This window comes from Pantherophis guttatus, chromosome 9 (genome assembly GCF_059756535.1).
Source record: "Pantherophis guttatus breed Tessera chromosome 9, ASM5975653v1, whole genome shotgun sequence".
Classification (NCBI taxonomy): Eukaryota; Metazoa; Chordata; class Lepidosauria; order Squamata; family Colubridae; genus Pantherophis; species Pantherophis guttatus.
This window is the reverse complement of record NC_142071.1, coordinates 22,309,543-22,334,656: the sequence shown is the minus strand read 5'-3', so window position 1 is coordinate 22,334,656 and position 25,114 is coordinate 22,309,543. Positions and strand designations below refer to the sequence as shown.

The 25,114-nt window shown below is 43.8% G+C and overlaps 1 protein-coding gene across 1 annotated transcript in view; it reads right to left on the bottom strand.

The window, feature by feature from the left end:
* Positions 1 to 235: 235 nt before the first annotated feature.
* ST14 (ST14 transmembrane serine protease matriptase) overlaps positions 236 to 25,114 on the bottom strand; it is a 58,753-nt gene continuing 33,874 nt past the window's right edge. The window contains exons 8-19 of the mRNA XM_060693561.2: positions 24,469 to 24,608; positions 23,644 to 23,741; positions 19,601 to 19,707; positions 18,456 to 18,586; positions 16,785 to 16,889; positions 16,530 to 16,637; positions 15,726 to 15,839; positions 11,384 to 11,506; positions 8,966 to 9,152; positions 5,921 to 6,195; positions 4,411 to 4,547; positions 236 to 3,811 (exon numbers count right to left, since the gene is read on the bottom strand). Of these exons, the coding sequence (XP_060549544.2) occupies positions 3,650 to 3,811; positions 4,411 to 4,547; positions 5,921 to 6,195; positions 8,966 to 9,152; positions 11,384 to 11,506; positions 15,726 to 15,839; positions 16,530 to 16,637; positions 16,785 to 16,889; positions 18,456 to 18,586; positions 19,601 to 19,707; positions 23,644 to 23,741; positions 24,469 to 24,608 (1,687 nt within the window). The 3' untranslated portion in view covers positions 236 to 3,649. The remainder of the gene's footprint in view (positions 3,812 to 4,410; positions 4,548 to 5,920; positions 6,196 to 8,965; positions 9,153 to 11,383; positions 11,507 to 15,725; positions 15,840 to 16,529; positions 16,638 to 16,784; positions 16,890 to 18,455; positions 18,587 to 19,600; positions 19,708 to 23,643; positions 23,742 to 24,468; positions 24,609 to 25,114) is intronic.

Here is a 25,114-nt window from a genome sequence, read left to right as displayed (position 1 = left end):
AACTTTGGCAAGAAATATCGTAAAACGGAGCCAAATTCACTTGACAACTGTTTCACTTAGCAGCAGAAATTTTGGGTTCAGTTGTGGTCATAAATCGAGGACTTTCTGCATCAATTCTTGTGATTTTGATGCTGTTCTTCTGTTTTGAGGTTCTCGTTGCTTATAGGATCTTTACTCAGGCCAGCTTTTCAAAAACATTTCAACCCCACAGTACATGACAAATTAAAATGAAGCATCCATTAAAAAACAAGTTTAATAACAGATTAAGAATCATCAGACATTTCCACTTCATTCAGTTTTCCAATAAAAAATAAAAAGGAGGGACAGAAATATTGGTGGGAATTAAAAACTGTTTGGTACAGTTTTCTCGTATTTAAGCTATTTACAGCATTTTTTTTTAAAAAAAGATACAATCTTTATATACATGCAAACACGGTAAGAAGTAAAATTGAGCTGATTAGTTTCAAACCATTTTGAAAACGCTTTCTTTTAACGTGAAGTAAAACAGTTAAGTTCTGCACTGATCTCTTTCTGTCGCTTTGTGCTTTAAAGAAAAGGACATAGTGAAGAATTTCCCAGATTGTTAAATATCCTTTGCATTCAAATAATTTTCTCTAGTCTACACTTTGGACCAACAGATGTACAGGACAACACTTAAGTTTTACAGTAAAGAACCATTACTTGTCCATCAGTTGTAAAAGCAACAGTTGTAAAAAAACCAAAAAAACCCAACAAGACAGATCACACAGTGAAATACAACAGTCTTGTTCATAGGCTTGAAGAAACGTTTTAGCTCTATCTAGCTCTACTTAATAGTGTTTGTTCCCTATAAACAATCTCTCAGTCATCTTTTCTTTCACTCAAAGGCTTAGACAGAGGCACTTATTCTACTCGAAGAAGGCTCAAATTCTGTTGATGCAGCCAGCAAACACCGAAGCAAATCAGCATTTGACACCGCAGGATAGAAGCACTCCCTAAAAAAGGCTGGACTACAACTCCCAGAACGCCTAACCAGGTGTTGGACAATAGCTGGGGAAGAAGAAGAAGAATGCTAATGACACAAAGCTACCAGGGAGACCCCAGATTGGAGAACTAATGGCCTTTAATCATCAACCTATCAAGAACCTTAGGGGGCCCTAAGAAGAAAGAAATGCTGCAGAGCAGGAGTCTCCAACTTTGGCAACTTTTAAGACTTGGGGACTTCAACTCCCAAGTTCCTCAGCCAGCAAAGCTTTGTGGACTTCAACTCCCAGAGTTCCTCAGTCAGCAAAGCTTTGTTGAAGTCCCCAAGTCTTAAAGTTGCCAAGGTTGGAGACCCCTGCTGTAGAGTACCATAATTAAACAAGGCTGTACAATAAGGCACATTGTGGTAATGCCAATCTGCCCCAAAACGGGGCAGAAAAAGGAAACAATCCACCCATACAAACACACACACACACATTCACACATGCGCACACACACAATTATATTCTCTAGATCTCTCTACATCTATCTCATTCTAATGAGGTAAACAGCTGCAGAGGGACTGGATTAAAAGTGCAGGGTCTCAAGAGATTTCTGCTCCATATCAACGTTTTTCCAAGGTGGGCTTTCTCATGGACATTGAAAGGGCTACTATAAAACCTCCTGGATAAGATGGGATTTGGAGAAGGCGACAAGAATGCCAAGGATCTACAAATAATCTCAGAATGTCTCTCAAGAAGCTCAGGAAACCAAGTCTCAGAACATCTGAAACATGTAGCATTTCACAAGAGCCAAGAGGTGCTTCAAAGAGAGTAGGTCTTGCTGATGGCTCAGGAGATGCAAGTCCCACTTAGATGCAAGGCACGAGCTTTTCAAGCTTCAAACAAGCAAGATAGATGAGATCTCACAGGCTTGCTTTGAAGCTCTCCCCTCATTCCCATTTCCATCCACCATATTCCAACCCTTGATGGAAAGAATTCTGATTTTTCACTGTTGGAAAAAATCCAGAATCAATTGCTGTTGTTTTTTATGAAACGTAGAGGCAAGTGGATTGCAAGTCCCAAATATTTCAACTGGGCTTTTAGACGGAGGCACAGGAGAGCAAAAAGGCTGTTATTTCCCGATTGTCAGGGTTTTTTTAATCCTCAAAGGCATTTTGGAGCTTTGCAGACAACCTAATAATAATCGACAGAACCCCTATAGAACTCAATTCTGCCTACCAAAAAAAAAATAAATGCTAAAGTCAGAACTTTTTGTCCCAGGGACTCCAATGGATAGAAATAGGGTTTTAAAAAAATATATATATCAAGGAGGAATCTCAATCTAAATTATGCTGGTGGGTGAGATGTAAAGACAGGGAAACAAATGAGGATGGGAAAGGAGAAATTCGGGGGGAGGGGGGTGTAAAATATATTGGCTGTTGTTCCCCCCTCCTTCCTGATTTTCTTCCCTTTGCATCTCCCATCAGCATATTATAAAAAGGAGGTGAAGTCAGAGATGGGAAATATTCCCTTTAAAACCAGCAAGATCTGATATGATGCTTCTTACATTGCAGATCAAATATGATTTTCAGTGCTTATTTGTCGACGTAACAAGGCTGTATTTTAAAGGCAATTCTGCACTGATATTGTGAAGTTCACTCAGGGGGGACAGGGAGAGAGAGAGAGAGAAAAGAAGTCATTTAATCAAAGAAGCTGCTGTCATAATTTCTGCTGCAAATATCTAGAATATCACTGGCTATGAGCAAAAGACAGCTTTTAAAAAAATCTCTCTGCTCCCCTCTAGTGGTTCCACCAAATTTTGCAGCGATATTATAGCCCTAAATCAGGGGGTCTCCAACCTTGGCAAACTTTACGACTTGTGGACTTCAACTCCCAGAATTCCTCAGCCAGTTTTGCTTCCTCAGAATTCCTCAGCTTTGCTTTGCTGGCTGAGGAATTCTGGGAATTGAAGTCCACAAGTCGTAAAGTTTGCCAAGGTTGGAGACCCCTGCCCTAAATCAGTCCACATCATAGCAAATCTGGAAACGGTCGTAATTCCCTTTCTGTAAGAATTCCGGGGATTTGCACACTGAGACAGCAAAGATAGCAACCTGACTCTTAATGAGGAATTTTAAGGGAAGAGTTATAAGGCCGTAGGATAATTGCAGGTGGCATCATGTCGGACACAAGAAGGAAAAAAGAACAGGCTGTCAAGCCCAAAGACAGACCTCCAATCTGTTTTCTAAAAAGGCAGGTTAATCTTCTTTTCTTCCCACTGTCATCTGTTTGGCGCTTGGAAAAAGAGGAGCCTGTATAATCCCATCTCAAATTGGTCCCCAACCTTCCCTTGCACACCTGGTGCAAAAGTCAGATCTGTGGCGGAGCTCCAGGCCAAGTCAAAAATTCAGTTCACATTTAAATGAAGACACTGCGGTGATTTCAGGAGACAGAAGCAAGGAAAGAAGCAGCTGGAGGGATCTCCAGGTGGCAACGGTCCATGTACAATTAATCCAGGTGGGTCATTCGTTATCAAACCAACCTTCCCCACCCGGGAGATCCAGAAGAACGAGAACAAAAGGAGAGAAGGGTTGAACGTTTGAAACAGGGTTCCCTTCACATCATGTGGGAAAGTCTTCTTCAATGGCCAGGTTGACCGGCCTGCACGAGGGATCAGATGGGTGAACAATCCTAGTGGCAGAAACCACCTACAACCCTGTTTTCTCTTTGATCCATGTTCGTAGCTTAGTGACCCGGGTGTAGACTCCTGGCTTGTTCCGACGAGCGCAACCATCTCCCCAGCTGACTATACCAGCTAGGAACATCCTATTGTTAACTTCCAGGCTGGTAAGCGGACCTCCAGAATCTCCCTTAAAAGGAAATGAGGCAACAGTTAATCAAGGAACAAAATCTCGGGTCCTCCCTTCCCTCACTTCATACTTCCAAGAAGTTTTTCTAAGGAGTTGCCAGAATTGGTTGGATGGATTCTTTTATAGGTTGGACCTTCTGGAGCAGGAGTGTCCAACCTTGGCAACCTTAAGTCTTGTGGACTTCAACTCCCAGAATCCTCTAGCTAACATGGCTGACTGGGGAATTCTGGGAGCTGAAGTCCACAGGTCTTAAAATTGCCAAGGTTGGACACCCCTGTTCTTGAGGGAGATAAACAATAGAAGAGCAGAGTGAGATGGGCTAAGCACAGTCTATGCTCTATGTTTAGTGGCTGCTTTGTTGCCAAGTGCCTACAAGGATGGTGAAGGAGCAGATAGACCTCCCAATGCTGCTAAACAACTCTCTATCATCTAGATGGACTGGCTGGAGCTGTCTATTTATTGCCATTGAGCACATCTAAAGGGCTTGCTGTTCTTCAGGGCTTGAATATCTCCAGAAGAACCTCTAAAGGGCTTGAACACCTCCAGAAGAACATCTAAAGGGCTTGAACGTCTCCAGAAGAAATTGCAAACTTTCTCACCTGGCAAGCATCAATTCCTCCCGTCAGGACTCCTACACACATCATCCGTGCAGTGAGTTGATTGACCAGAAGGGATTCACACATGGACTGATTGATCACTCGGATTTCTGCCTTCTGCAAAATACTGGCACCAGGAGCTGCCAAAAAATCAGAAAGGTTTGCGTGAGATTTAGGGAAGTCACATAATCCGAATTGGCAACCGGGATGTAGTTACAACAGTTGTAGTACCCTGGGATTAGAGGATCACTGTTTGACAAGCAAAATCAACAGGGAAAGCCAAATTCGCATAATCACCGTACAAACAAGGTCATAAAATTGGCCACGGTTCATTTAATGACTGCACTGCATAGCCATGGACATCCAAATCCAAAGGATGATTGTAAATCGAGGACTACCTATGCCAAGGACTCTGGGCATTTGGAGAAACAATGTTACGAGTGAAAACAAATGGGGTTTTCAAAAAGTTTTAGAATGCTGATTTATTTGTGTAGCCTCTGTTGATACATCTTTGGCCTTTGCTCTTTTTGACTGGCTTGCATTGCAATGGACGGAAACTAACCAAAGGAGAGAAGCCACCTTAGAAGTAAGCGGAAATTTCCTAATGGTGAGAGCAATCAATCAATGGGACAGAAATTGTCCTTGCCTTCAGAAGTTGTGAGTGCTCCATCACTGGAGGCTTTCAAAACAAGACAGACACTTGTCTAAAATGGTATAGGATTTCCTTCTCGAGCAAGGAGCAATCTACTCTTGTCTAGAAGATCTCCAAGTGCTTTTCCAACTTTATTATTCTACGTTCTAGGTTGTATGCTGTATGTTCATGAATCGAGGGAGAGACAGACAATGTTTTGAAACCTGCGCTAGTGGCACAAGCATGTTTACCATCCGGCATTTTGCCACCTAGGAAAAATTTCAGATGGAGTCACTCACTCATTTACGTTTAGAATAGAATAACAGAGTTGGAAGGGACCTTGGAGGTCTTCCAGTCCAACCCCCTGCTTAGGCAGGAAACCCTACACCACTTCAGACAAATGGTTATCCAATCTCTTCTTTAAAACTTCCAGTGTTGGAGCATTCACAACTTCTGAAGGCAAGCTGTTCCACTGATTAATTGTTGTAACTGTCAAATAATTTCTCCTTATTTCTAGGTTGCTTCTCTCCTTGATTAGTTTCCATCCATTATTCGTTGTCCAGCCTTCAGGCGCTTGAAAATTTGACCCCTTCCTCTCTGTGACAGCCCTCAAATATTGGAACCCTGCTATCATATCTCCCCTAGTCCTTCTCTTCATTAAACTAGACATAACCAGTTCCCGCAATGGTTCTTCATATGTTTTAGCCTCCGGTCCCCTAATCATCTTGGTTGCTCTTCTCTGCACTCTTTCTAGAGTCTCCACATCTTTTTTACATCGTGGCAACCAAAACTTGATGTTTGTCCAAAACGAGCTGCAGATTGGTGCATCTCAATAATCTTTTCCCCAAGGAGACACCTTCCTCTTCCCGTTCCTTGACTCACCTGTTTCTCCAGTCCTTCCCCATCCGGTCACCCAGATGGCTTTCCCTGCAGGGAATTCGTGGGTGGCATCAGGCAAACAGATAGGAATGATTTCTTTGGAAAGAGTGATGGGTGTGGACAGCTCCATCAGGGCAATGTCATAGTCATATGTGAAGTCATTGAAGAACGGGTGGGTGATGATTTTCTTGATAGCCCTTTTCTGAACGTGGCTATTCGACCTTTTCTCCTGATCCAGAAGACCCATGTAGGCAGTCCACAGGGAGGGATCGTTATATCTGCAGGCAGAGCAAGGTATCTCGGTTAGCGAGGGCGAGACTAGCAAGGGCATTTTTGAATGCAGGTAGTTGTTCTGAGCTAGGCTTCCCCAAAAAGCACAAAGCAGAATCCTTGTCATGACAAAAAGCCCTTTTTATTAAGTTACTGTGAATTCTTCTCATTCACATCCAGCAAAGTCTTTCAAGGGAGAATTTACAGTCATAGACCTTGGAGAGCTGCCAGGCCGATATCTTCAAAACTTGGCAAGGAGTCACGGAGAGTCACAGAACCAATTAAGCAAACTAATTGTCTCCTGCAAACTCCGCTCCCCTTTCACTCCTCTTTTATTCCCTCTGGGAGGGGCCATTCATCATCCACCTGTGGCCTTACTCCTGAGTCGACCCTTGTTCTTTAGCTGTTCCCTTCTCCTGGCAGCTCTGTGCATGCGCATACTGGGAACAGGCTCCAGCTGTTCATTTGCCTCACTGATGTCTGCCTCTGAAGGCAGCTGATAACTGGCATCCGGCCCTGGTCCTCTCTCTGCCTCCGACGCAGAGCCCTCATCAGAGTCTTCCCCAGACTCCAGAACTGGCCCATGTTCCTCCCCAAGTTCCTCACTGTCCGAATCTGCTGCCAGCTCTGCTGGCTGCTGGCAGGCCACAACAGTACTCCTTGACTTAAAACCATTGTTTAGTCCCATTTCAAGTCACAACAGTAGTGAAAAACCTATGACCCGCTTTCACACTTACAACTTTTATCCCATGGGGATTACGTGATCAAAATTCAGGCGTTTGGCAACTGGTTCATATTTATGACGGTTGCAGTGTCCTGGGGTCACGTGATCCCCTCTGGCAAGCCAAGTCAACGGGGAGGCCAGATTCACTTAACAACCATGTTAGAAATGTAACAACTGCGGTGATTCACTTAACAAACGGTGGCGGGAAAAATCAAAGGGGACAATCGTCACATAACAACTTAGTGATGGAAATTTTGGGCTCACTTGTGGTCCTAAGCTGAGGACAACCTGCATAAGGTTTGAAAGCTTGGAGTTTGGATAGTACATGGATCTTGGGACCATGAGAAATTCAACAAGGGTTGGACGATTACTGCTTATCTACCTCAGTGTCTGGCTCTGATAAGAAGGCCGGTATTGTTTTCCACTTTCTCATACCAAAATGGGATTCATGGCACGGGATGAGGATACTTGCAGAACCCTCCCATCCCAATTACATTGACCCGTTCCCAACCAGTCAAGCAAGGAGGGCCATGCTCTATATCCTATTGGTCTTTTGAGGGTCTCCAAACTTGGCAACTTTAAGACTTGTGGACTTCAACTCCCAGAATTCCCCAGCTAACATGGCAGGTGTCAGCACTTCAAGCTGCAGTTACTCTAGTGCTGACATAAGAAGGAGAAGCGGAGGCGTCTGGAAAGGGATGTTTGACTTTTCACCTACTTATTTTCCCTGGAGATAATATCCCCTAGGAGATGGGATGGGAGGGGGGAAATTCCTTTGAGCTGGAGCAGTAGATTAGGGGTAGAGTGATTTGGAAGATGGCCAATGAGTGCAGGGGAGTGGGGAACGGAAAGGGAGGGTTTTGGGTCTGGAAGTCAGTGTTGGCTGCGATGAGTCGGAGTTAGAATGTCGTGCTTAATAAATGGGAGTTTTTCTTCAAAGACTTTGTTTGAAATGCAACTTATTTGAGACGACCTCGAAACCTGACAGCGGGATCTTGGGAAGGGCCTTCTCAGCTGCTATCCGCACCCTATGGAACATCTTACCCCTGTCAACCCTGAAGCTGATCTGGCCGGAGCCATCTTGGAGCCTCAGTGCTGCCACAATGGAGTTGAGGGATAGGGAAGGGGGGGATTAGAGATCACTGAGGTTGTGTAGTCAAAATAAAATACTTTCTCTTGGCAACCAAGGACGTTCTCACACCTGGCCAGAGGAAGGAGGAGTGATGTCACCAGACCAGCGGACGCTGCCTTGATTGGGCCATGTGACCAGTGGTGGGATTCAAATAATTTAAGAACCGATTCTCTGCCCTAATTACTGGCTGGGTGGGCGTGGACATGATGGGCATGGTCAGGGGGTGTGACAGGTAGCACTCGGCCTCCTGCACCCCCCCCCTGGGAGCAAAAATGGGGCACGGGGGGCGCTGTCCCCCATGCCCCATTTTGGGCCTACTAGGCCTCCCTGCAGCCTCCTGGGAGCGAAAACGAGCCATGGGGGGCACTGCTCCCCCGTGCCCTGTTTTGCGCCTAGAAGGCCCCCCTGCACCTAGGAGCCAAAATGGGGCACATGAGGACTCCTGGAAGGGGTGGGGCAGGGAAGGGTGGGGCCAGCCAGCAATTTAACTACCCATTCGCCTGAACCAGGCCGAACCGGCTGAATCCCACCACTGCATGTGACTGATTGTTTGGGGTTGAGGGGAAAAACTTTTACTTTTAATTAAGTGAAAACTCAGGGGCCCCTCAGATTTGGTTTTTAACCAGATATGTGCCAATATGATATTTCCAATAAAGCTATTCTTTGAGGAATCCACCTGCCTCGGAGTTCTTGCTTGTAATGGTTCTATTACTAGGAACTCTGACATTACCCCAATCAAGGTGAGCCCCCCTCCCACTCTTCTGATTTCTTTACTTTAAAAATTCAATAAAGTATTTTTTTAAAATTAATTAACAATTAATTAATTAAATTAATTAAATTAAAATTAATTAATTAAACTAAATTAAATTAATTAATTAAACAATTAACTTCTGAAGCATGATATTAAAAAACCTCTACCTACCTGATGTAGTTCTTTTCAGCAAAGCAATGGGCAGCCGTGACCAGCCACTTGTTGGATATCAAGGAAGCCCCACAGACGTGACCCTCGCTCTGGACATGCAGACTGACCTGCCAGGGCCATTCACCCAAATCGGAGTCCATTCCACCCACAATCCGGGACTGCTTGCTATACGCACGGATGCCACAGTCTAAAAGGAACAAAATTCAGACACACACCCTTCAGTTCAATTGGTCTCCTCAGTTCAAAGAGATGCTTGGCCATCAGTCAAGACATTCAATAAGAGTTTATGGTGATTCTCAACCATTCAGTCATTGGTTGTCCCAAAGGTGCTTTTCCAAAATGCAACTGGACTTTCTTGGGGTTTCTTATTTTCCTTGAAAATGTTTTGCTTCTCATCCAAGAAGCTTCTTCCATTCAGTTCTTCATGAATTGAAGAAGCTTCTTAGATGAGAAGCAAAACATTTTCAAGGAAAACAACAACAACAAGAAAGTCTAGTTCAGGGGTCTGCAACCTTAAACACTCAAAAGAGCCATTTTGACCCATTTCCCACAGAAAAGAAAACACCAGGAGCCACAAAACCCTTCCCGTGCCTGACTATTTCTTGAGCGGCCACAAAACTAGCATATGTAGTTGAATTAAATGTTCCGTTTTCTTCTGAAACTTTTCTTTTCTTGGATTTATCCATGGTTGGCCTACCGGGGGTTGAAAAGCTCAATAAATCGCGTGCCGGTGGGTGTCGCACATTGGCGGTTGTGATGCATATTTTGAATGACAAGGAGCCACAGCAGAGGGGTGAAAGAGCCACATGCGGCTCCAGAGCTGCAGGTTGCTGACCCCTAGTCTAGTTGCCTTTTGGAAAAGTTGCCTTTGGAACATTCAACAAGAGTTTCCCACAATCCTTTGTGTGGAAAAAGTACTTCCCTACATTCTGTCACCTCTTTAACATCACGGCAGGAACTGAACTCTGTTTTCATCTACTCTTTTCTACATTAAGGGCTGTGAAAAATATTTGGAAGACATTGGGACGGAAATAACTCCCAATCTCTCTAAAAGAGAGCCAGCATTCCTCATAACTGAGAAATAAGTACCTCTGGCTAATAGGACTATCCTGCCCATCAACACTGCTTCCAACACTCCCAAAACAGATCAAGAATAATGTTATAATATTCACAGCACATACTCTGTGCTCTCCAGGTGGGACAGAAAGAACAAACACGGCCATCTAGACCAGGGATGAAATGTAAAATTTGTTACTACTGGTTCTGTGGGCATGGCTTGGTGGTGGTGGGGTAATGTGACTGGTGGGCGTGGCCAACTTTTTTTTAACTTTTAAAACAATTTTTTCTAATGCTTTGAAAAGCCTCCGCCGATCAGGCAACTCAGCTGGGATCTTCAGAGAGGCTTTTTAAAAAAATGCTTTGAAAAGCTTCTGACGATCCCAGCTGAGTCGCACAATCATCAGAGGCTTTCTTTTTTTTACTTTTAAAAGCATTTTTATCCGTCGGAAAAGGTTGTAGAAAAAATGCCTTTAAAAGTAAAAAAAAAAAGCCTCTGATGATCATGCGGCTCAGCTGGGCATGGGGGTGTGTGTGTGCGTGCAGGGATTTTTGCTACCAGTTCTCCGAACCACCCGCCGCCATCGCTACCGGATCGGGCGATCCAGTCCGAACTGGGAGCATTTCATCCCTGATCTAGACCCAAGTAGGTTGCCCTACTTACTCAACTCAAAAACCACCAAGTGCAAACAATAATAGTAGCAGTAATCATCATCATCATCATCGAAGTTTACAACCCTTTCATGCAAGCTAGCTTAATTTTCCAAAATTGCTACATTTGTGAATTTATTCACCTCTCAGCTTATCCACTTTCTTGGTACCGTGTTTCCCCGAAAATAAGACCTTGTTTTATATTTTTTTTGCAACCAAAAAAGGCCCCAGGTCTTATTTTCGGTGAATGTCATCCACTGACAACTTCACTTGTGCACATCACCCCCGGCCTCCTTTTCATTGTCAGAGGCCTTCAGGAACGTCTTCTGCGGCGGCAAGGCTTTCCTGAAGGCCACTGCAGCCGATAACAGAGCTCTGGATCGATCCGGAGCTTTGTTATCAGCTACAGAAGCCTTCAGGAAAGCCTTGCCAGCTGCAGAAGAAATGGGCCAGAGAGGCAGGTGTCAGGGTCTGTGAGGCCTGGCTACAACTGTCCAAAGGTAAGTAGTAGGGCAGCTCCACCCAATCCCACCCATCCTCACCCTAGCTTAATTTTTACCCATGCACTCTGGAATGGAGGGGATCTTAATTAGGGCTTATTTTGGGGTAGGGCTTATATTGGGTGCACGTGTAAAAATCAAGCTAGGACTTACTTTCAGGGTAGGTCGTATTTTCGGGAAAACGGGGTATCTTGATATAATCAGAACTTACTGCAATTCTCTTCATCTGATTTGTCGCTACAATCTGCCGTTCCATCACATTCCGGATTCTTCTTGCTCACACACATATTGTTGCGGCATTTGTAGGTATATGCTTGACAGGTAACGCTGACCGCTTTGAATAAAGCAGAGATTAAAAAAAACGTAACGTCAGAAGAGGAGGTCACCAGATGATTGTGGGAACAATTTTGTTTGGTAAAGGAGGATGAACAATGAAATGAAAAAGGTCTTCTCCAGTCACGACATAAGCCTAAAACTGAAAATCAAGCTTGTCAGATGTTACATCTTTTCTATCCTGCTCTACGGAGTAGAGAGTTGGTCTCTGACAGAAAGCCACTTGAAGAAGCCACTAGAAGCATTTGAAATGTGGATTTACAGACGGCTGTTACGTATAAGTTGTGTTAGGAAATTGTTATTGCCCAACTGGTTGGGTCAGGAAATATATAAACCAACATTGTGTGTTTGTAGCTAAAAGTATTATGTAGCTTTAAAAATTGTGTTGCATCATCCTGCATCCTGATTGGCTGAGCTCTGTAGCCAATGTACTTAAAGGAGAGCTGAATTATGGTTTGTGTGAACATTACACCATTTTACCTGCTGATATGCTGTAACTCTATATTTGATCTCTCTGCATGATCATTGCTTGATCATGGCTATTTATTGCTTTTCTAATATGTATTGACTGTTTTTATATTGAACTGTGTTCCTGAATGAAACTAAAGAAGAGCTGTTTTATTGTATTTTTCTACAACTGGTAAGAAGACTTTATATTGGAAAATATCCCTGGACTGATCTTTATCTCACTTTATATGTGTATGACTTGGAATGTTTTTGGACTATGATTTTGCTTTTTCCCTAAAAGTAAAATATTATCAAAACCCAGTTTGTTTGTATGTGAACTGTTATTATCCACAATCATTCTCAGTCGCTTTCGTGCGTAAACTCAAAGGGTACTTTGTGATTAACAAAATCACAAATGAGGAGGTGATAGGACACCTGGGAAAGTAAAGGGAAATCATCAGTCTTTAAAAAGCAAAAGTTAGAATATTTTGGACAGGTGATGGGACACCCAGAAAAATACGGCATCCTTCACTTAATCCTCCAAGGAAAGATTGAAGGCAAACGAGGTCCAGGCCGAAGAAGAACATCATGGCTTCAAAACCTAAGGGACTGGTTTGGACAAAACTCAGCAGCACTTTTTCATACGGCTGTTGACAAAAATAGGATTCCCAGCATGATCGCCAACGTCCGATGACAGATATGGCAAAAGAAGAAGAAGAAAGGAGGATGGCGAGTGTCCCCCAGGCAAGGAATGCAAAATGGAGTCTGGAACTATTTGAATCTTTTCCACAGCATTGTTAACACCATGGATCTGGCTATTCCCTTTCAAGGAAGCATAGGCAGTCCTCGAATTACAACCACAGCTGAATTCTGCCCCGTTTTATGACCTTTCTAGGCCACAGCCGTTGAGTGAGTCACTGCAGTTGTTAAGTTAGTAACACGGTTGTTAAGTGAATCTGGCTTCCCCATTGACCTGGCTTGTCGGAAGGTTGAAAAGGGGATCACATGTCCCCGGGAGTCATAAATGTGAGTCAGTTGCCGAACATCTGAATTTTGATCATATGTGACTGCAACAGGGGTGGGTTCTAATTTTTTTAACTACCGGTTTCGTGGGCGTGGTTTATTTTGTGGGCGTGGCTTGATGGTCATGTGACAATTCTTTAGGATTTAGCAGAGGTACTGGTCTACCAGGCTTTTAACTGCTTGCAGAACTGTACCGGTCTACCCATTTGTTTTTGCAGGCATCGGTCTACCACCAACTGCCTTTTAACACTGATCAGCTGTAGGGCAGCCCTTTGAAGAGTTTAAACAGCTTTTTTCCTTCCAGCTGATCAACTGAGACTCGGGAGGCAGCAATAGATTGGGGGTGGGGCCAAATAAAAGGTAAGAATAACACGGGGGGGCAGAACCAGTTCGATGACGTCATATCGTCACCACTACCGGCTCGGCGGAACTGGGCGGAACCGGGAGGAACCCACCATTGGACTGCAATGGTCGTAAATGTGAACAATGGTTCATAAGTCACTGCCACTGTAACTTTGAACAGTCACTAAACAAAATGTTGTAAGCAGAGGATTACCTGCAAAACACACTATTTTTCTGAATGCCCTCTCTCTTGTGGGAAAGGATGTCTACTTCCATGAGAGAATTTTTAAAGAAAAATTACACAATGCCCTCCAGACTATACACACACACACACACACACACACATACATACATACCAGTGGTGGGTTGCTCCCGGTTCTGTCCAGTTCTATAGAACCGGTAGTAAAACCAGCGGGAGGCTCCGCCCACCTGCCATGACATCATCATGGGTCATCTGCGCATGTGCAGAAGCTTCTGCGCGTGCGCAAAAGCGGGTGTGCGCTCCCGCTGCGAACCGGTAGTAAAGGTAAGTAGAACCCACCCCTGATACACACATACACACACACACACCAGTGGTGGGTTGATACCGGTTCACCCCGAATCAGGCGAACCTGTAGCGGCGGTGGCGGGAGGCTTCGCCCACCCGCCCATACGCTTCTGTGCATGCTCAGAAGCATCACACGCACGCACAAGCGCCTATGTGCCCACGGGCGAACCGGTAGCGACAGGTTTCGAAACCCACCCCTGAAACAAACACACACACACTTATATTTTATATTTGTCAGGTGGCTCATAAATCTTCCTTGAAAGTTCCAAAGAAAAACACCACAGCTTCAGATACAAACTATGCCAGAATCCTACCATTAAAAGTCATTTAAAAAAAAAGATTTACCCAGTAGGGAATTGAAACGAAAGCTACAGAAACGAGGTTAATTAAGAGTCCCATGGCGGTTGGACAGAGTTCATATGAAAAGGTCTGAGAGAATAAAAAATATATATCTTGGCTTCGTTTCGAAACAGGGATCGATATGGTGTTGAGAAGCTTCAGAGAAAAAGAACAGGCCACGTTGATGTGCTAGCTTAGAAGAAATGATCTATTACTAATTCCTGGTCAAACTGAGAATGGGCAGTTTTGAAGAGTTTAGAGCAGGAGTCTTCAAACTTGGCAGCTTGAAGACTTGTAGACTTCAACTCTTAGAGGCTTAGAGTCTTCAAACATTCTTGGAGATGGTCATTTCCTTTTTTTTTTTTTTGTAATTTACATGTTGAAAGAAAAATAATGACTCCGTGATTAAGGTTGATACCTTCAAAGAGTTGAAGAAGGCTTATTCAGTTTGTTCCTCTCTGCCAATGTCCCACTCCTGAATGGTGGGGAAATTAGGGACAAATTGAGTTCGTATCACGATCACTAAGTGTTATATCTATGTGTTATATGTAAGTGTTATAAGTGTTATATATGACTATCACTAAGTGTTGTATCTTTTTATTCTTGAAGAATGTACTTCATTCTCCTTATGTATACTGAGAGCATATACACCTAAGACAAATTCCTTGTGTGTCCAATCACACTTGGCCAATAAAGAATTCTGTTCTGTTCTGTTCTGTTCTGTTCTGTTCTGTTCTGTTCTGTTCTACGCTACGCTACGCTACGCTACGCTACGCTATTCTACTCTAGAGATACCCTATTACTGCTAGGACTTCATCTTTATATCCAGCAGCAGAAAAGAAGGTTAGATGAAAAATAGCAAGTATGTTAGGGTCCTTCCCCCAATTCTGAAGGGGTTTAACTGTTTGAACCATGGGCTAACCTCTTCTTCATAAGGAAAGCAGTGGTATGAACTCATCCTGGGGACCTCAGTTTCCCCTCATCTCCACTGTTCCCCAAGTCCTGATCGCAATGGACAAGAAGACATCTATCTTAGAAATAGAAATAGAATAACAGAGTCGGAAGGGACCTTGGAGGTCTTCTAGTCCAACCCCCTGCTTAGGCAGGAAACCCTACACCACTTCAGACAAATGGTTATTCAGTCTCTTCTTAAAAACTTCCAGTGTTGGAGCATTCACAACTTCTGGAGGCAAGTTGTTCCACTGATTAATTGTTCTAACTGTCAGGAAATTTCTTCTTAGTTCTAGGTTGCTTCTCTCCTTGATGAGTTTCCACCCATTGCTTCTTGTCCTGCCTTCAGGTGCTTTAGAGAATAGCTTGACTCCCTCTTCTTTGTAGCAACCACTGAGATATCGGAACACTGCTATCATGTCAACCCTGGTCCTTCATTTTATCTAACTAGACATACCCAATTCCAGCTTCATCAAACTAGACATACCCAAATCATCCCTGCTTATAAACCACAATTTTCATAGCTTCCCCCTCCCTTGGTCAACGTTTATCACCACTCTAGTGCCTTTACCGGAGCCACACTCCCCCTCGTCGCTGCCATCTTCACAATCTGCTTTTCCGTCGCATTTCTGCTGCCCTGGGATGCAATTGCCGTTATTGCACTTGAAGCTATTAGGAGGACATTCTGAGAAGGAAAAAAGAAATTGTAAGTTTCCATTGCTAGAGAAGAAGTCATTCTCACCAGCCACTATCTGTCATGGTAGCTTTTCTTCAACACTGGAGCTGATTTTTGCCAGACTCCATCCAAAATAGAATAGAATAACAGAATTGGAAGGGACCTTGGAGGTCTTCTAGTTCAATCCCCTGTTTAGGCAGGAAACCCTACACCACTTCAGAGAAATGGTTATCCAACATCATCTTTAAAAGTTCCAGTGTTGGAGCATTCACAACCTCTGGAGGCAAGTCGTTCCACTGATTAATTGTTCTAACTGTCAGGAAATTTCTCCTTAGTTCTAAGTTGCTTCTCTCCTTGATTAGTTTCCACCCATTGCTTCTTGTTCTGTCCTCAGGTGTTTTGGAGAATAGCTTCACTCCCTCTTCTTTGTGGCAGCCCCTGAGATATTGGAACACTGCTATCATGTCTCCCCTAGTCCTTCTTTTCATTAAGCTAGACATACCCAGTTCCTGCAACCGTTCTTTCTATGTTTTAGCCTCCAGTCCCCTAATCATTCCCTGGGATTCTGGGAGTTGAAGTCGACCCATCTTCAAGCTACCAAGGTTGAGAAACACTGTCCGAGTTCATACTAAGAGCGGTCCAAAGTGTGAACTCGGTTCTTCATGCACAAGATTTCTCCAACTCATAAAAATGACTCACCGCACTGCAGTTCATCACTGTTGTCCCCACAGTCATCCACCGTGTCACAAAGCCAGTATTTTGGCTTGCACCAATTATTGTGGCATCGGAATTGATTCTCAGTGCAATCTGAAGAAGACGACAACAAGCAGTGCAGTTATGGAAAGGCCACTAACAGCTTTGAACACTGTGGGCGGCGCAGCCCACTGAAAAAGGGTAAACAAGCCTTACGAGCATCGTCCACACCGCCGAACAGAGCTAAAAAGGAGAACTTACTGCAATCTCTCTCATCGCTGCCATCTGGACAGTCAAGCCACCCATCGCAGCGCAGTTCTCTTTTGATACAACGGCCACTTTTGCAGGTGAATTTCCCTGGGCAAGCTGCAAGTCAACAAAGAGGACGGGGAGAGAAAACATATAAATACATTAATATTCCACATACCGTGTTTCCCAGGGGTGAAATCTAAAATTTGTTACTACCGGTTCTGTGGGCGTGGCTTGGTGGTGGTGGGGGTAATGTGACTGGGTGGGGGTGGCCTTTTTTTTTTAACTTTTAAAACCATTTTTTCTACAACCTCTTCGGCGAAGAGGATGTAAAAAAATGCTTTCAAAAGGCTCTGATGATCCCAGCTGAGTTGCCTGATCGGCAGAGACTTTTTTTCTTTTAAATGCCTCTGACGATCAGGCAACTCAGCTTGGATTTTCAGAGGGTTTTAAAAGAAAAAAAGCCTCTGACAATCAGGCAACTCAGTTGGGATCTTTGACGATTCCAGCTGAGCCACGCGATCATCAGAGGCTTTTTTTTTAAAGCATTTTTTCGGCCGAAGAGGTTGTAGAAAAAATGCTTTTAAAAGTAAAAAATAAAAGCCTCTGATGATTGTGCGGCTCAGCTGGACATGAGGGGGGGCAGGGATTTTTGCTACCGGTTCTCCGAACCACCCGCCCCCATCACTACTGGATCGAATGATCCGGTCCGAACCGGGAGCATTTCACCCCTGGTGTTTCCCCCAAAATAAGACTGGGTCTTATATTAATTTTTGCTCCAAAAGACACATTATGGCTTATTTTCCGGTTAGGTCTTATTTTGGGGAAAATACAGTACTAAAGAAGGGATGCGGTGGCTCAATGACTAAGACGTTGAGCTTGTTGTCGAAAAGTCGGCAGTTCAGTTCGAATCCGTCACGCCACGTAATGGGGTGAACTCCCGTTACTTGTCCCAGCTTCTGCCAACCTAGCAGTTCGAAAGCACGTAAAAAATGCAAGTAGAAAAATAGGGACCACCTTTGGTGGGAAGGTAACAGCGTTCCATGTGCTTTTGGCATTTAGTCATGCCGGCCACATGACCATGGAGACGTCTTCAGACAGCGCTGGCTCTTTGGCTTTGAAACGGAGATGAGCACTGCCCCTTAGAGTCAGGAACGACTAGCACATACGTGCGATGGAAACCTTTATCTTTACAGAATAAATGCCTCCATCTGCTGACAATCTTAACTGGGGCTTATTTTGGGGGTTGGTCTTATATTACGAGCATTCTGAAAAAAATAATGCTAAGGCTTATTTTCCGGTTGGGTCTTATTTTTGGGGAAACAGGGTAGGTGAAAGCATCAACGTTCCGCTGCCATTCTGGATGGGATATTTGCAATTCTGCTCTGAGGAAAGTCTTATTTTGCCATAGTGTTGTGGGTGAGCATGGTGAAGCTTTATTTGTGCATGCATGGGATTAGGCAACCATCCCCTGCCCCCCACCGCCATTGCCGGTCCATGGACCCAAAATGGTTAGGAACCACTGCTCTATAGGATACTTCATATCAAGGAAGGACTTTCCTCTCTCCCATAGAGGACTTCTCTATCAAAAAGTCTCAATGTTTCAACCTTTCCTGACTGAGAAGGTGCCTCATCCCACCACTTCCCTCCCTGATTAATCTCACATTTGACATCTCTACTTACGGTCATTGGAGTCAAAGGACAAGTACTCTGCCCAGAAGCCATTGTCCACATGTGAATTATCTGAGTGGAAACGAACTGTAATTTTGTTGGTTTTACTCATTACCACAAATCCCTTGCTGAACTGACAATACCTAAAGGAGCACAAGAAGATAAAAATCAAACAGAGGCCGGCTCATTCATTCGTTTGTTCATTCGTTCATTCGTTCAGGAATAGATGCATCAATGAATACATGAGATCACTCTCTCACACACACATACCCTAGGGATGAAATGCTACCAGTTCGGACCAGTTTGGGCTAACTGGTAGTAAAAAAATTCTACCGGTTCGGGAAAACCGGTAATAAAAAAAGTGCTACCGGTTCGGGCAAACTGGTATTTCCGACGATCAGCTGTGCTGCATTTATTTTTATTATTTTATTTTTATTAGTCATATTTCTATGCCGCCCACTCTCCGAGGACTCTGGGCGGTTTACACCAAAGACAGTATACTAAATAGCATATTGCCCCCTAACAATCTGGGTCCTCATTTTACCCACCTCGGAAGGATGGAAGGCTGAGTCAACCTTGAGCCGGTGAGATTTGATTTGCTGAACTAGCAGTCAGCTGAAGTAGCTGCAGTACTGCACTCTAACCACTGCTGCAGCTCGGCATGATTTATGTTCGCTAGAAAGCAGGAAATTCTGCTTTCTAGAAAAATCTAAATCGCGTGACACAGCTGTGGTCCCCCCACACTGTTCTACTTACCTTTGCAGACTCAGAAAAGGCTTCTTAATTCTCCTTTTTCAGAGCTGCACGGTAGCGCCTGCGGTGCGCATGCAAATCATGTGTTTGGCACACACAAAGCAAAACAGTAGTAGACTTCAGAGCATTTCACCCAACACAAACACACACATGCAATAAAATGACAAAGTCTTCTCATGCTTTCCTTTCAAAATGGAAAGCTAATCAGATCGTCTCACAGTACTAGAGAAACATTTGTTTTTTTTATCAAGCAAGGACTTTTCATTTATGGTATTTCTATCCTAAAAGATGGCAAGGAAGGGCCTTAAAGACATCAAGTGGCTAAGACAGTTTTCTTCTTGCCCAGTCGCAACAGATACACAAGAACTGGCAATACAGGTTCACCAATGAATAATGTCTCTTACTTGACACCGTTGATTTCCACATAATCTTTGAGGCAGGAGTTGGAGTTATCAAGATTCTCAAGATGGAATTCGTTGAAGCGTACCTTTACATTTTTGTCGCTAGGCACCTGAAAATGAGATTGAAAGTTGGCAGGGGCGGGCAGAGATGAGAAGAAATAAACACCAATACCACTCCCAAGCTAGATGTCTTTTCCAACATTTTCTGAAAAAACGTCGGCAACTGTATGTCAGCACTTCAAGCTGCATTTACTCTAGTGCTGACATAAGAAGGAGAAGTGGAGGCATCTGGAAAGGGACATTTGACTTTTCACCTACTTATTTTCCCTGGAGATAATATCCCCTAGGAGATGGGATGGGAGGGGGGAAATTCCTTTGAGCTGGAGCAGTAGATTAGGGTAGAATGACTTGGAAGCTGGCCAATGAGTGCAGGGGAGTGGGGAACGGAAAGGGAGGGTTTTGGGTCTGGAAGTCAGTGTTGGCTTCGATAGAGTCGGATTTAGAATGCCGTGCTTAATAAATAGGAGTTTTCCTTCAAAGACTTTGTTTGAAATGCAATTTATTTGAGACGACCTCAAAACCTGACACTGTTGTTGTTGATTTAACCATTCAGTTGTGTCCAACTCTTAGTGACTTTATAGGCAAGTGCTCTCCATGCTACCCCGTCAATCACAACTTCTTTTCAGTTGTTGGATGTTCATCGTTGTATCAGTTTTGATGGGATCAAGCCAGTGTGTTCTTTGCTGGCCCTGTCTTCTTGCTCCATTGACCATTCCTAGCCTCATTGACTTCTCCAATGAATTTGCACACGTGACATAGCCAAAATAAATCAGACATAGACTTGTGATTTTTGGCTTCTAGTGATATGTCTGGTTTTATAGAATTCAGCATCTCTCTTGCTGGTTGCTCTGCCTGTCCATGGTAGAGCAACATTTACAACAGCACCACACTTCAAAGATGTCAATTCTTCTTTGATCAGCCATTCTTAGTGTCCAAGTCTGACACTCATACATCAATATAGGGAAGACTATTGCCTTAACTAACCTGCTTTGTGTATTTATATCAATATTTCTGCTTTTCCAGATCTTATTCATGTTAACCATGGAAGCGCGGCCTGAGGTTATCCTGCATTTGATTTCTGGAGTAGAAATGTCACCATGAACAATTTTTAATCCAAGGAAGATAAATCCATGGCGTTTGGCAATTAGAAATGTTTTAAATAATCCTGTTGCCTAACTGAACATATGAAGAACTCTAGTAATCTAGATCAGGAGTGTCAAACTGGATTTCTTCAAGGGCCGGATCAGCATTGTAGTTTTCCTCCGTGGATTGGCTGGTGGAGAGTTGGGAGACAGGACAGATGCCTCCTGCAGCACCCTGCTGGCCAAAATGGGGCATGGTGGGGCTGCATGCAGCCATCCATTCCCCGTTTTCGGCCTGGATGGCCACTTGCAGCCCTTTGTCAGCCAAAACGGGGCATGGGGGGACCTGGGTCTGCTCCATTTTAGCTGCCAGAGGCACTATGGGCCAGTCCTTTGCTATTTCCAGGCCGGCCCTGTGGGCCAGATCTAAGCACCCTGTGAGCTGGATCCAGCCCGAGGGCCTTGAATTTGACACCCCTGATCTAGATCACCCTGGATCACTCTTTTCGTCATAAAGGACAGTCATGTGTCTATGTAAAATCTGAAAATAGAACTTGAGCCCATTGATGTTTCTGTGTGAGAAGAAGAAGACTTAATTCATGCAACCATTATGTTACAGGGTCAATAAAGGACAATAGTTTAGGGCAGGGGTCTCCAACCTTGGCAACTTTAAGACTTGTGGACTTCAACTCCCAGAATTCAGCAAAGCTGGCTGAGGAATTCTGGGAGTTAAAGTCCTCAAGTCTTAAAGTTGCCAAGGTTGGAAACCCCTGGTTTAGGGTTTGGACAAGATGGTCAACGAAGAGCTCATTGGATGACTATGATCTGATCACGCTAAACCTACATTGTTTCAAGGTTCAGCTGATAACAAATTAGGAGATACCATCGTCTGACCTGTATTAATTTCAAAAGGAAGAGCATGGTATAGATGCAGTAAATAAATAAAAATTTTTAAATGTGAATCCACATACACGAAACTCAGTTGGGGATCACCTGCTGCATTAAATCATGGCTTAGTTTGGCCACGTTGGTTGACTAAGCCAGTTGAGATCAGTTCATACGTTATATTAAACCCAAAACCGATGGTTTAGTGCAGGGGTCTGCAACCTTAAACATTCAAAGAGCCATTTGGACCTGTTTCCCACAGAAAAGAAAACACCGGGAGCCACAAAACCCTTCCCATGCCTGACTATTTCTTGAGCGACCACAAAACTAGCATATGTAGTTGAATCAAACATTCTGTCAGCACTTCAAGCTGCATTTACTCTAGTGCTGACATAAGAAGGAGAAGCGGAGGCGTCTGGAAAGGGACGTTTGACTTTTCACCTACTTATTTTCCCTGGAGATAATATCCCCTAGGAGATGGGATGGGAGGGGGGAAATTCCTTTGAGTTGGAGCAGTAGATTAGGGGTAGAATGACTTGGAAGATGGCCAATGAGTGCAGGGGAGTGGGGAACGGAAAGGGAGGGTTTTGGGTCTGGAAGTCAGTGTTGGCTTCGATGGAGTCGGGATTTAGAATGTCGTGCTTAATAAATAGGAGTTTTCCTTCAAAGACTTTGTTTGAAATGCAATTTATTTGAGACGACCTCGAAACCTGACACATTCTGTTTTTCTTCTGAAACTTTTCTTTTCTTGGATTTATCCATGGTTGACCTACCGGGGGTTGAAAAGCTCAATAAATCACATGCCGGTGGATGTCGCAGATTGGTGGTTGTGACACATATTTTGAGTGATAGGGAGCCACACCAGAGGGATGAAGGAGCCACATGCGGCTCCAGAACCGCAGGTTGCTGACCCCTGGTTTAGTGCATCCTGAGTGGACTCTACCAATGGTTCCCTTGCTTCATTATCATGGATTCTTTTTTTAAAAAAAGCCACATAAAATCATCTTGAGAGTTAGAAATGCACTTATTAAAATAGTAACGATAAAAAAAGAAAGGTTTGGATCTCCACCACACCCTGCATTGTTGAGCTGACATGATTTTTTTGTTTTCAGACTTTTAAGCATGAATTGGATTAATTAAAAAAAATGGATAAGAAGTCAAGCACAAAAGAGGAGAACAGATGACATTAGACATATAATGAGGATTATATAAAACTGATAAATGCAATAGAGGCTATTAACAATGTTAGAGTGAGTTTGGCCAATATCAGTGGTGAAATCCAATTTTTTTTACTACCAGTTCTGTGGGCATGGCTTGGTGGGCGTGGTGTGGCTTGGTGGGCGTGGCAGGGGAAAGATACTACAAAATCTCCATTCCCTCCCCACTCCTGGGGGAAGGATACTGCAAAATCTCCATTCCCACCCCACTCTGGGACCAGCCAGAGGTGGTATCTGCCGGTTCTCCAAACTATTCAAAATTTCCGCTACCAGTTTTCCAGAACCTGTCAGAACCTGCTGGATTTCACCCCTGGTCAATATGAATGATACCTAGTCAAATTTGTTTATATATAATAGAGAAATGTCTAGACTGAACAAGAAAGACGTAGTTGAAGATAGAGGTAAAGATGATGAGTTAGGCATTTCTTGTTTATGTACTTATTTCATTATTAATTAATGAAATTAATAATAATTTCATATTATGTTTGAACAATATAATGAGGATTACTTAAATTTGATAAATGGGAGAGAGATTACTAATACCGTTATTATGAACTGGACTAATACAATTGATACTCAGAACCAATTCTGTTCACACACAATACGGATGTATATTTTTTAAAAAAAATAATAAAAAATATATTAAGGATAAAAAAAAAAAGAATACATCCCAGAAAAGGCCTTTCAAACTCATTATTTAACACCTTGATAATTAGCCAGATCGGCAGGTTACAAACGCTCTCCCTTAGTCCATACTGCAGGCCCCGAAAGAAAGAGAGAATTAGTACTCTGAAATTCTTACCTCTATATTCCATACGCAATCCAGATTTGGAGGGTAGTAGGCTGGATAATACGGAGTGGTGAAGTTCCCGGATACGCCCTTCAAAACTCCACCACAAGCTGCAATCGGGGTGAGGGGTGGGAAGAACAGGTGTGGAAGGAGAAAACAGAATCTTATGAGCCTTATTGGTGGCCGGAAGAGAGGCATCTGTGCAGAAGAGCCATTAATAAGATGACGTCCATTGCTAAGGGACTGATTCAAAAGCTTGGATAAATAACCCAGGAGACTAATTATGGTTACCTGTACACACCCGTCCATCAGCTCAGCCCCGTCCAATTTCAACCCAGTTCTCATTATTAAGCGTTATTAGCGTATCCGGAAGTGTGCGTGTAGGGGGAGTGGGGGTTGGAGAGGGTGTAATTTATCACAACATCTCCTGAGTGAGGGGAAAAATAACTTTGCCCCTGGTGTCTTATTATCCTTAAGACTTTCTCCCTCTCTAGCCTGTTCAGTTTTCACTCATCTTTATCTTCTACTAGACTGGATCCTTTTCTTAATTAGAAGCAAACTTTTTTCCTGCATGAATGACTTAATAATGTGTACAATGGTGGGGAATGCCTCCTATTCTTTGAAGGAAGTGAGGATAAATCAGGGTCAAAAATGGCTGCTAACATCATCCTTTTTTCTTGGGCTTCTGGCCCATATCTTTCTCATGTCTTCTTCCCTCTCTCTTAAGGAGAAAACTGTCAGGAAAAGGAGCAATAGTACTGAATTTATTGTCAGGCCGCATCTGCCAACCCATGATCTCCTAGTATCACCCCAAAATAGAAAGAATGACGTTCTTACATGTCATCTTTGACATCTGGGAGAATTCTGCTTTGAACCCAGGAAATCTTCCCTTTGCGTCTGTACTTAACATAACCAGGAGGACGTTTTGAGAGGAGACGAAAGTCAGGTTGTATGAAAAGTCAAAGCTCCCGCACAGCCTGGGAAGGAGGGAAAGGGAGGGAAAGGAGAAGGTAAAGGAGGAAGTTGGAGGAGAAGGTGAAGGAGGAAGTTGGAAGTTGGAGGAAAATTTGGAGGAGAAGGAGGAGGAGAAGGAGGAGGAGAAGGAGGAGGAGGAGAAGGAGAAGGAAGAGAAGGGGAGGAGGAGGAGGAGAAGGAGGAGGAGGAGAAGGTGAAGGAGGAAGTTGGAGGAGAAGGTGAAGGAGGAAGTTGGAAGTTGGAGGAAAATTTGGAGGAGAAGGAGGAGGAGAAGGTGAAGGAGGAAGTTGGAAGTTGAAGGAAAATTTGGAGGAGAAGGAGGAGAAGGAGAAGGAGGAGGAGGAGAAGGAGGAGGAGAAGGAGAAGAAGGTGAAGGAGGAAGTTGGAGGAGAAGGTGAAGGAGGAAGTTGGAGGAAAATTTGGAGGAGGAGGAGGGGGAGGGGGAGGAGAAGGAGGAGAAGGAGGAGGAGGAGGAGAAGGAGAAGGAGAAGGAGGAGAAGAAGGTGAA